The 13214-nt window shown below is 38.2% G+C and overlaps 1 protein-coding gene across 3 annotated transcripts in view; it reads left to right on the top strand.

The window, feature by feature from the left end:
• The window catches only part of LOC122811344 (zinc metalloproteinase-disintegrin-like batroxstatin-2), a 576382-nt gene that overhangs the window by 222806 nt on the left and 340362 nt on the right, over nt 1–13214 (top strand). For all 3 annotated transcript variants that reach the window (XM_044083123.1, XM_044083121.1, XM_044083122.1), the window contains exon 8: nt 13027–13095. In XM_044083123.1, the coding sequence (XP_043939058.1) occupies nt 13027–13095 (69 nt within the window). The remainder of the gene's footprint in view (nt 1–13026; nt 13096–13214) is intronic.

Here is a 13214-nt window from a genome sequence, read left to right on the forward strand (position 1 = left end):
GTCTCTGGGTCAGGAACCTATCCCTCCAGCATGTTTTGTTCATTGTGATGACAGGGTTTAGATCCCTGGAGTGTGTGGCTCTGAGGGATTGGGATTTCTTTAAGTGGAGCATGTCCAACAGCTCAGGGTTTCTTTAGGAAAAGAAACCTTGAGATATACAGGAGCATGGGAGATTAGAATATGGATCCTTAACCATAAGAAAGCTATTCTGCTTATTTGCTCTTCAGCTGAATAAACTGGGAAATAATATGCACAGTATGATCTGTAGTGTCATATAATAAGTAATGAAATAACAGTAAGTGTATGTGCCATGCATTCAAACATGCTTATGGTGATATGGCACTTTTACAATAGCCTTTGTTATCCATTCTTGTATATTAATAATCATGTAGTATTTGTGTCGTGAGGTTTTCATAATTTAACCAATCAGCTTTAACTTAAAATATAGCAAAATGCAGAGGAAGTGTGTGGCAGGTAACAGTTTTAATGGGGATAATCCTCTGGCATCCATACCATTACACATGAGGGAGTCACATGGTATTGCAGATGTGCCAGTGAAGATTGTAAGCAGGGAGCATGGCAAAGGCAAGTAAAGCAGTAATAACGAAGCCCCGTGCATGACACAGGGTTAGCATGATGTGTACAGATATGGGGCAATAAGTAACTAGGAACATAAAGGAGGTGGAAATCAATGCTATTTGTGAGTAAAGGTGGATGTGAAGAAAGAAGACATCACAGGTTAATGCAGAAAAGAAGAAAAAGTAAAAGGTAGAGATATAATAGTATCTATAAGCAGTAAAAAGTATAAGAAAGCATGCAAAGTCTATGAGTTGATTCTAAGCATTGCCAGAAGCCTTGCTGTACCTTTACAATGGGATATGGGTACTACAGGCTTAATGGATACATGCACTGCAGTGGGTACTGTCATCATCATCATCATCATCATCATCATCATCATTGTCATCTCCCTTTTCCCATTTTCTACTTGAGGTCGGGGTGTTACTTCAACTGCTGTCACCTCCCTCGATTCAGTGTCATTATCCTACCTTCTTCAATAGTCATGTCTGCCACATTTCTTCTCTCACACAATCACTCTGTTGGCTGGATATCCTCATTTTCTCTTGCCTTGTTCCTGTCTGTCCAAAATCGCCTTCACCAGGGTGTCTTCTGCTTTCCTGCACCTGTGCCCAAGCAACCATAATCTGTTCTCTTTGACATTCTCTGCAGCTGAAGCTACTTTGGCTTCTGCTCTGATGTTCTCATTTCTTTGTCTGTACCACAGTGTGCATTCTATGACCCATCTGAGGCACTTCATCTCCATCACCTTTAGCTTCCTCAACTGCTCTGCTTTCACTGCCCAGGTTCTGCACCATGCAGTAGTACTGGTCACACCACTGTTTTGTCCACCTTACTTTTCAGCTTCATTGGCATTTTTCTGTTACACATTATACCTGACATTCTGTGCCAGCTGGCTGCAGTTCCTTAATTCTAGATTTGACCTCCTCATTCAGACTATCCTTCTCCTCAATCATCCTTCCCAGATACTCAAACCTGTTAAGCTATTCCATTATTTTCCCTTCTATCTCAATTCTCAGCTTTTTCTGATTTCCTCATTTGCTGCCATCTGTACTCAGTTTCATCCCGGGTGCCTTCAGTTTTGCATTCCATTCCCCTATCCTTTGCTGAAGTTCTTGCTTAAAGTCTACCTGTAATGTTACATAGTCTGCATAAAGCAACTTTGTTGATCTGTCCCTTCTGACCTGTTTGCTAATATAGTCCATCGCCAGTATAAACCGTAGCAGACTCAGAGCTGAGCCCTAATGCACACCCACTCCCACTGAGAACCCCTCTGTGAGTCTGAATACAGATCGTACTTGTGTCATTGGATCCTTGTACATAGCCTGCACTAATTCTACCAGTGTTTCTGGGACTTTGAACCATCACAAGACTGTCCTAGTCATCTTATTTGGGGCCTTGTCATATGTTTTTTTCAAGTCTAGGAATGCCCAGTTAGACTCTTTCCTTATGTTTTCTTTTCAACTGTCTCATTGCAAATATCAAGTCAGTTGTGTTACATCCTTACCTGAATCCAAACTGTTCATCTCCCATCTTATTTTCTACTACTCTGCATATTCATTTATCAGTGACCCTCTCCAGAATTTTCTTACAGTAGAAGAGGAGTTTGATACCTCTATACTGCCCATAGATGTGAACTTTGTTCTTGACCATTAGCACTAGAATGCTTATTCTCCAGTCATCTGAAATACACCTTTCTGCCCAAACTGCTATGAGTACCCTTCGGAGCCATTTCTCCCCTGTCTAACCCAATATCTTATCATATCTGCCGTGACTCCATCTGACTTCATTTTCCTTAGTGCTGTTCTTGGGTGGGTTCTTCTTCTTTTGTTGTAGGCTGTGTCTCGCAATAAAGCTTCTGTGGGGTTTTCTTCATTCAGAAGCTTGTGGAAGTGCTTCTTCCATCCATACCTCTCACCTGCACAGATTTTTGCAGAATGCCTAGATTTTTTCCTCATATTTTTGGCTGTTTTTTCATAAAATTGTGTTTTTTCTAGCAAATTAGTGGAAAACCATTAACGATTGAAGTTAAAAAATAATAATTGACATTTAGGTTTAAGACTTCATATCCTTCAGAAAATTCATGCTAATGCAAAACCTGTTATTCTCTAAACTTTTTAAGTTTGCAAGAGCAATATTTAAAAAAATGTATTTCAGGGCTTTTGTACTACTTTTTATGGCTTTGTCCAGATTTTTTTGCTTTAAGAGGTAGAGGGGTACGCTTCCATCTGCCTTTGATGTCCAGTGGACTGGTGAGCTGGTTGTTGCTGGCATCTTTTATGAAAGGTGTCTTTCTGTCTTTACCTTCCAACCTGGCAAAGTTTCTTTTTGCCATGTGCTGAGCCACTTTCCAGAAGCTGGTAGAGTGTCTCTGACGCTTCATTCTTTGCTACTGCAACTGCTTTTTTTTAACTGTTTGTTAGCCAATCAGTATTCCTTCTTCACCTGGTCCATTTTCTATCTCTCATTTTTTTCTGTAGTTCTTCTTTGACTTCCTGGCATACCTCTCAACCTGGAAAAGTAAAAAAATCTGGACAAAGGACCATGAAAAGTAAGTACAGCTGGCCAAAAGTTGGGATGCTAATTAACATAATATTTGCATATATAACCATATAATCCCACCAACGCCAATGGAATTGTGGGATACCAACATGAAGATTGAAGTTTAGTCAATAAATAATGAACAATAGCAGACATTTAAATTTCAAACTTCATATCCCCCAGGAAATACATGATAACGCAAAACCTGTTATACTACCAGCTACCTGAGTTTACAGGAGCAATATTTAAAATCTGTCCCTATTTTTGGGCCTTTGTCCCACCATTATTTGTGGCTTTGTCCAGATTTCTTGCTCTGAGAGATTGAGAGGTATGTAAGAAGCGGTTGGGGCACACAAGTTCTGTCTGCACAAAATAATTTATTCAGTAGAACAAAGTCAGACACAAGCGCTTTCATCCTGCCTAAGACGGACAAAAGTACTTGTGTCTGACTTTATTCTATTGAATAAATTATTTTGTGCAGCCTGAACTTGTGTACAGATGAAAGCGCTTGTGTCTTACTTTGTTCTATTGAATAAATTATTTTGTGCATCCTGAACTTGTGTGCCCCAATACCCCAACCACTTCTTTCATTACTGGTGGATTTACATTTGTGGTTACTTCAGTGTGGTTCTAGACTGAGAGGTATGCCCGAAATTATGAAGCAGGGTTGATTTTTGCACAGTTGTTACTTCCCAGCCTGTGAGCCTGGGTATCCTCAAATAATGTTTTATTTTCTTGTTTTTGTACCTCAGCAACCCAATTAATCCGGGTTAGTCAACAGAATGACCTCATAATGGGGCGTATAGAACTTGGGAATTTTTTTTTTGTTAAATGTAAACTGTGCATTTGTTTCTAAATGTCAATTTCATTTACTTTGTGAGTTTGAAAATAAATTGATGTATTTGTCTCACATAGTCTGCGTTTGACTTCTGTATTTTAATTCTCAGAGATTCCATTATGTAACTATAAATACAGCAGCACACGTGGGAGGGAAACCCACGTCTCGAATAAAACTAAATGCAGGAAATTAGTACCGTCCCCAACAGTGAAGCATGTGCTACATCAAAACTACTTAATAAATAACATAATTCCTCTGCACAGAAAGTTAAGTCAGGAGTTACCAAAACACAGACCTTGCACTTTCAGTAACACATGCTCAATATTTTAAATATTTCTTAAGTCTACTTCACTAAACCGCAAGAAACTTATAACAGAGCCCATTATTAATTAAGCCACCTAACATAGTTTTGAAAAAAATATATGCAATTATACATATATATCCAGCACCAACATACACAGTAATATATTTATATACTTACTGTCAATAAACAACCGAAGTGCCTGAAACTCACTTGATAACAGCAGAGTTACTTAGAAAAAGCTTCCCACTACACTCCACAGGCCCACTTGACTACCGGACATCACAGTGGAATTGATGTTTGCTCCTCCCTCCGCAAATAGGATGCTTGTTGGTGCACTGAACTGTTGCTGAGTGTTTTTAAAAGACATGAGCCTGTTCAAAATTTGTGACTACCAATAAATTTGTGAATGGTGTGCGCAATTTATGAGCTACCCTTTCAAGATAAGCTCTTTCATTGCACTTTACTTTTTTTCATTCTGCCTTATGATAAGAATAATTCCCTTTATCTTCATGGGCAAAACCTGTGATGCTGAACGAATTCTATCTTCTATCCTACCCTACCCTACCCTACCCTACCCCCTGTCCCATGCCATAAGTTGTTCATTTCCCCATAAAACCTGCTGGCCAACTGAGAGCCAGCATTATGAATTGTTACTGGCATTTCAACAGAAATAACACTAATACAATTACTCAACATGCTGTAACACTACTGAAACCCTGTATATTGGGTTTTTGAGTTATAACTACAAACAAGAATAAGTGCTACAGAACATTGCAAGATGGATGCTTCACAAAAGACGTCCAAGTTGGTTTCATTAAAACATAATAAATCTGAGCAAAACGTGTCTTCTGGCATGCAACAGTTTATGCAGAAGTTACAAAACTGTTGTTACCTTTGCTCTACTTAAGGAAAGAAACAGAGACCATACCTCTCAACCTCTTTTAAATATTGCTTTTATAAACTCGGAAAGTTGTTAAAAAAACAGGATTTCTCTATCAGCATGCATTTTCTGAAGGATGTGAATTCTGCAACTCAAATGTTTGTCATTATTTAGTAACCTAGTTTTTTGGATAACATCATGGTTGAAGTGGAAAGAAAGAGAATGACAGGCCATTTTAAACCCATTTTGAATAGAAATATACTGGAATGTAATGGGGAGCTGGTGAGTACCATAATAGACATGAGTCCTAGGATAGAAAATTAATTTAATGTTAGTTTTATAACAACTTTTTCTAGGGATGCAGGTGCCCTCAGGAACATCTTAATTAAAAACTGGGCCCTTATAAACGAAGATGCTACCCTTAGGACCAAATTAATGGATAAACCTAAAGTTACATATAGAAGGGGGGCCAACATTAAATCTATGCTGGAAAGGAATATAAAACCTTATATACCCAACAAAGGTATGAAGAAATGTGGCAGATGCCCCTATTGTAACTTTATACAGTTAACATCAACATTCACTGTTCTGGGTGAACAATATGAGGTGCAGGGGAGATGTGACTGCAACACAAAAGGGGTAGTCTACCTTGCACAGTGCCAGGCATATATCTGCTTCTATGTGGGGAAAACAGAGAGACATTTTAAACAAAGAATTTATGAACATCAATATAGCATAAATAAACAGAATACTACTAACGCTTTGGCTAGACACATAATGAATGAACCAAGTCACCAGTTTAAATATTTAGTAATTGAGCAAGTAGTACTCAACTATGGGGGGGGGGGGGGGGGCGTGGACTTTGAAGTTAGAGGAGCATGAGCTTTTGTGGGAATTAAGGCTCAATGCACACTCATATACTGGACTAAATTATTATTGCTCCTTGAAATGTATTTTAAAATTTAAGTCACTTTTAAGATAAATATGGAATAAGAACACCAAAATTTATGGTGTTTGTTCCTGTTTACATGTTAATATATTAATATATTTACACACACACACATATATATATATATATATATATATATATATGTTTGTGAATGAATCGTGTGAATTTTTTGATCATCATTTGTGATGTCATGAATCAGGAACTGTATTTAAATGTTCTTTTAAATGCCTTTTATTTGTCTGAAGAAGTTCTTCGTATTTATGTGAACAAAAGCGCTGACATTAAAAGGTTTTTAAACTATAACTTGGATTATTTCCCGCTTCAAGGTGCCTGAATTCCTGTTTTGGATTATTTGCTTGTGTTTCTTTCTTCTGTGTCTGTTTTGGAATGTTGTGTAAGGACAGTTAAAGTAATGATAGTCTTATCCCTGTACAAAGTGTAACCACTACAGAAACAAGTGCTAGAGAGTGCTCTTTGCCGATGTGCTGCTGAATAGCATGGATTGAACTGAGAGAGAGAGATTTACTTTCTTTTGTCCCATTATCCTTTTAATGTACAAAAGTTGCAAAATAAATATCACTCAGTTTTCTAGGATATAAGGAGCAAGGCACAGCATCATCCTGCATGTATAAAACACCAGACTGCATAAGCGGCCCATAAAGAAACAAAATCGTGATTTGAAGGGGCCACTCGGGAATTTGTGGCACCCCATTATTTTAGCCTCAAAACTGGTAAATTCTGACGAATTTGGTATGGTTGAGAGGTGTGCTTCTTGGACTTCTGCATTCCTTTGCCAGCTTTCCTTATGTACCTTATTTCCATATCTGAATCAGCTGCATATCTGTTCTATAGTCCTCACACATGCTATTTTGAGGTGCTGCCGTTCTTCAGCTCCACCTACTTCCTCTTCTTCTTGATATGCTAGAGCCCTGAGTATTTCCTTGAAATCTTGTGCTTTGTCTCCAGTCAACTTCCAGGTCTTCAGCCTAATCTCTGTTGATCTGATAGCCTTCTCTGACCACTGCTTGCAACTGTTTGTGGCAACCAGAGGGTTATGCTGTGGGCCAACTGTTTCACTGATGATGACTTTTTAATTACCAATTCTACACCAATATCTTTTTCTTACTAGGAGGAAGTGCTACCACCATGTCATCCCCTTCCAAGCTGCATCCTGTCAGTGAACCTGTATTAAGCATAGCACTCCCTAATTCAGGCTTCACAGGTGGATTGGTTTTATGTCGAGGTTTGGCTCAACATTGTTATTCTAGGAAATCTGAGCTGGTCAACTGGGTGCTGTGCAGATTCAAATTGTCTAGCACATATAGTGAGGTAAGAGAAGGGAGCAGATGGGGGGAAGGGAAGAAATGGGAAGGAAAGACTGGTTGAGATGTTAGCCCTAAGGTTGCAAGGTGGATACAAAGGGTCTCTGGAAGTGGCTATGGTATGCAGGCCACCTCATGCAGCAGAGGAAATTAACAACAGGCTGAAGTAAAGGATTGCTGTGACAGGCAGACAGAAAAAGAACCATAGTCAGGGATGATCCTTATTTGTTACCAGTGAACGGTGAGATTCTCACCTTCAGGGTACAAATGGAAATTACAGCCATTCTAATGGAATCTGGACTTGAGTGGAATGTAAGGACTCCAGTAAGAGCAGTCATATTACTTGTTTTTATGGAGTGGAGCTCAGTGGGAGATGGAGTCCAACACTGACCATGGAAAAATGTGGGTCATGGTCCTTGGACTGCGGATGAAGGAACAAGAAAAAGACAGTGCCATGATTGTAGCAGAGTACATTTCAGTATGTTAGAAAATATGGTGAGAAATTACATGAAATAATTACATGAAGTATTGACAATTAAAGATATTGTGAAATTTATCAAGAGATGATTAAATCCTTTCTCAGAGGTAGGAAGAAATGCTTGAAGAGGATTTAACTGGTTTACCTAAAATTAGGTAAGAGAATTATTAATCATAAGAAGAAGCCATATATGAGAATTAGAATTGGGAGAGGAGCAGGCAATGTTTTATAAGGGGTCCAGAAACAGGTAGAGAAGGACATGGAAAGTGAGGGATGACTCTAAACACTAGGACACTGGAAACACTTCTTAGGACACTTTTGTTTGCTTTTTGTATTTGAGACACAGAAAGCTAAATAAATGTATATAGTAGCTTCTGGCAGAGGGAGGAATATGCTTTAACAAAGGACCAGGTGCCTCAGCAATCAGTCTTTCACCTGGCAAAATAGTGACTTTATTCTGCAGAAATCCTGCCAGTTAATTTGAATTCAGTTTTATGACTGAGACGCTACAGAGCTGGAAATTTGGAAGGTCATTTGAAGATGCTGGACTTTAAGTAAAAATAATGAATGAGTTGTACATGTCAACATTTACAAACAAGATTGCAGCAAGTGACATATTAAAATAGAGCTAGCATGGATGGGACAAATGGATTGATGGAAAGGTGACCATGTAGGAATAAAAGAAGGACTTCAAGGGCGTAATACACAACGTCCAGATAAATTACATCAGCTGATGATATAAGAATTGTCTGTAATGCCTGCTGGACCACAAAATGAGCTATATTATCTCTGTACTTAAACTGCAGGCATAACACAGAACTGAATGATACAGGAGGTAGCTCCTTTGCAGTATGGTCCTCTCCAGAAAAGATTAAGGTAAACATTAGGGTAGGTTCAAAGAGAAGTCAAGTAAGTTATGGTCTGTGAGTCTGACTTACTTCCCAGTGGAAAATATGGACATAATTCTGCAGGTCTGATCTGCTATAGTTCTTAAATGGTCACTTTCTTACACATAGAGATGTCAGGACTTTATCCTGTGGCTAGAAAGATCATGGCTTCATCCTATGGCTAGAAAGGTAATAGCTTTTTCCTGTGGCACTCCTGACAAGTTCAACTGCAATGCTTTTATGACTGAGTCAGTACTGAGTTGGGATGGGGAAACCCATTTACATTTGTTATATTTGGATTTTTTGGACTTCAGCAAAACATTAGACAAAATACCCCACAGATTACCGTGAAATTAAAGAATATCAGAAAATTGTCAAAAACTGATGTGGACAGAAAACTGTGATAGAAGCAGCAGGATGTTACTGAAAAGGAAAAGCAGATAACTGCTGATGCCACAGAGGTCTATGCAGGGGCAATGTTACGCTCAGTGTTTGTATCAGTTATTTTTGAGGCTGTACATTAAGATCTGTCTGTTTCTTCTTGATAGCAGCATTGATGATAGACAGATGAGCCAGTCTTCAGCATCTTACATGGTGTTATGTAGGCTGTGGTTAGGTTTCAGTGCAAAGAGGCACCTTGCACATGTTTGTGTACCTCTGAAGGCACAAGATTCAGAGAAAGCATACATACTAAGAATGATGGCTTGGTTAAATCAGAAGAAGGAAAGGATCTGAAGATTGTAATCCCTACCCTGGAGAAGTCAAAAGAAGAAAAGAATCTTAGGGTTGTAATCACTGCTAGTCAGAATTAAGCAGCAATTCATGAAAGGTCAATGGTGCTGACCAACAAGACATTTGATTATGTAACTAAGTGAATGCTAAAGTCCTCCTCCTCAGGTGGGAAAAAACACTATTAAGCCATTTTCTGGAATGATGTGGCTGGTTCTGGTGATCACAGAGGGAATGGTGATTAAGCATGAGCAGAGCATGGCATTTGAAGGGCTTCACATGCATGAAAAGTACATACGCATACACACACATGCACATACATGTATATAAACATACAAAAAATATATATATAGATATATACATATATGTGCGTGTGTGTGTGTGCGTGTGTGTGTGTGTGTGTGTGTGTGTGTGTGTGTGTGTGTGTGTGTATGGACATAGGCATGGAGGTTTTCTTTATTAACATTTATTTTTTACTTAATTCTTATTGGCATCCTTTCTGTCTTGGAAGCATAACCTTGTTCTAAAGAGAACTAGAAGGGAAACGTGTTATATTATATTATATTATATTATATTATATTATATTATATTATATTATATTTAAAGCGTAGCTAGTCCTATGTATTAAGTGCTAATAATATTCTTCTTCTTCACCTCCATCTGTGAATATCATGTAGTAGCTTTATCATTTAGTTACATCATGCAGACCTGAGTTTAAATGTCATCCTTTGCTTCTTGTGTACTGTGAGACTTTGAGCAAGTCATTTATCATATAATTTCTACAAACAGATTTTTTTTGCCTATTTGTTTCATAATAATAATAATATAACAGAAAAAAAGAAAATGCACAAATTAGAACTTCTATTCTAACATTTTGGAATTTGACTATCATGTAAGAGTATAAGTTTTTGTCCATTTCTGGTTACTTCCTTGCCACACAGCTGTACCTACCATTTCAAAATGTAGTATTTGATGGATCTCGGTAAAAGTATTTGTGTTGTGTATTAGTATCTATGCTTTCTTCTCCTAACTTAGTTGAGTCTCTCGCTGAGAAACTAAGCTGCAATCTTGGCTCAGGTATGCATGTCTACACAGCTCCTTCAGCATGATTGGAGTGTATACTACATACAGTGCATATTCACAGGTAAATAAATTCATTTGCCTATGACAAAGGTCATTTGTATAATGCCCAATGTATAAATTGCAGTGGTTATGTAAACAATAATGGTATAAATTGTGGTCATTACATAAATACCCATGATATGAATTGTTGTGTGTTAGTAAATGCCCACAACATAATAAAAATTGTGGTGGGTGTATAAATACACACAGTATAAATTGTGGTAGGTACATAAATACCCATGGCATAAATTATGGTAGGGACATAAATACCCATGTTATAAATAGTGTTGCATACATAGGTTCATAGGTTCATAGGTGATTACTAGGCTAACGACCACAAGGGCATTTTTAAGCCTAGCTATTCATCCCAAATATCTGACAAGTTCTGCTACCCTTGATAAGTGTAAACATGGGCCTGGGAGATGAACCATTTACAGGTTGCCTGCGTCCATTAGAGACATAGGTGCCAAACCAGGGATGAATTTCTGGTTTCCTATCCAATTGTCCAAGTTGCACTTGAATTGGGTTAGAGAGGAACTCTGCTTCACATGGATGGGAAGCCTGTTCCATAGACAGGGTAGTCTCTGGGATAAATATCTATCTCTCAGCAAGTCCTATTTATATCACAGGTAATGTTTAAGTCTTTAGAATGGGTAATTCTGGTGCTGTTTGTTTTGTGGATATGCAGAAGGTCCATCAGAGTGGGGAATGACAATGCCCTGTATGCCAGGCATAGATCTCCCCTCAAAAGCCTGTGGGAGACAGAATACAGGGATAGAGGCTTGAGGCAGTCTGCATAGGACATATTACTTATGCCCTGTATTCTTCTAGTGAGGAACCTCTGTGGACATTCCATTTGTTAGTTATGCTTGGTTAGGTACATACCAAAGGGGGCACTGTACTCAATGATAGGTCTGATGAATGCTGAATACAGTGGAATAATGACTTCCTTGCACTTAGATGCCATACCTTTATTTATAAGTTGCGCAACATAGAATGATTTCCTGACCAGTGTAGACACATGATGATCATAAACGCCCATGGTAGAAACTGTGGTGGGGACCTAAACACCCATGGTATAAACTGTGGTGGGAATATAAACACCCATGGTATAAATTGTGGTGGGTATATAAACACCCATGGTATTAATTGTGGTGGGTATATAAACACCCGTGGTATAAACTGTGGTGGGTATATAAACAGCCATGGTATAAACTGTGGTGGGGACCTAAACACCCATGGTATAAATTGTGGCGGGTATATAAACACCCATGGTATAAACTGTGGTGGGAACATAAACACCCATGGTATAAATTGTGGTGGGTATATAAACACCCATGGTATAAATTGTGGCGGGTATATAAACACCCATGGTATAAACAGTGGTGGGAATATAAACAGCCATGGTATAAACTGTGGTGGGGATATAATCCGTAGTGTGTGCTGGTATTATACTTGCTGTACTGCAGTTAGTATCAGATTTTTTTAGCCACCTGTGTATGGCCAGCTTATGCATTCACCCAAGATGATTGCATCATGTTTGTACCATGTGATGTCACTACAGTTGCAGAATGAGACCACCTATCCCCCAACCCAAGATATGAGAACAAGCTATTAGATATTAATTCCTGTCATTTCATGCTGATTTCATGAACATCAGGTCTGGTACTCATATTGGGCTACTTGTCTCTTAGTCAGGAGTAAAACTTCTCTACAAATGGAGTATCTATTTAAGTTATTTTTAGCAAAGTAACACATAGTGACAGTCTCTGTAAATATCTACAGCAAAATAAAGCAGTTAGAACAGGTGAAACATGGAGTACTGAATTCAGATATTTGTGATCATCTTTATTCAAAATCCATGGGTCACTGACAGTGGGGAACATGTGCAGGTGTGTCAAGCTATGTGGAAAATGGCTGTCAGATCACAATGGTACCTGGGCAAACTGGGGGAGGGGTGTATTATCATGGCCACACTGTATGAAGGAGTTTTTTTTGTTTTTTTTTTTTTTTTTTTTTCTTCAGGCCAGTCCCAAGGATAATTATGTTCATTTATGTCCATTTAAAAGAGTATGGCATAGGGAAGAGTGAAGCCCTACACAGCAGACACTGTTCTAAATGTTTTCTGTGATTCTCAGTTTTATATATGGCTATTGGTCAGGTTTAATAACTGCAGTATACACAGTTATATGATTAATTTATCTTAAGTACAGTATTTCCCATCTATCAATGCAAATGGAAATGTCTGAAAGAGATAGATAGATAGATAGATAGATAGATAGATAGATAGATAGATAGATAGATAGATAGATAGATAGATACAAAAAAAGGGATGATGGGGTTGTCTACACTAGGTTTCTTTTATCTTAATTTGCTAACCTTCTGTTTTAAATGTTTTAGTTTGAAAAGTACAGGACACTGGATGCAGTGAGGAAACGACTCTTTGAAATTGTTAATTTCATCAACTTGGTAAGTGTTGTGTTAAAACATGAGCTTTATTGTGCAAAAAAATAATTACATCCCTGTATAATCAAAAGTGGTTTGGAAACCCATAAAACATGTATGGCATCACAGTCATAGCCAAATGT

The sequence above is a fragment of the Protopterus annectens genome, chromosome 9.part0, assembly GCF_019279795.1.
Source record: "Protopterus annectens isolate FY-2018-M chromosome 9.part0, PAN1.0, whole genome shotgun sequence".
Taxonomy (NCBI): Eukaryota; Metazoa; Chordata; order Ceratodontiformes; family Protopteridae; genus Protopterus; species Protopterus annectens.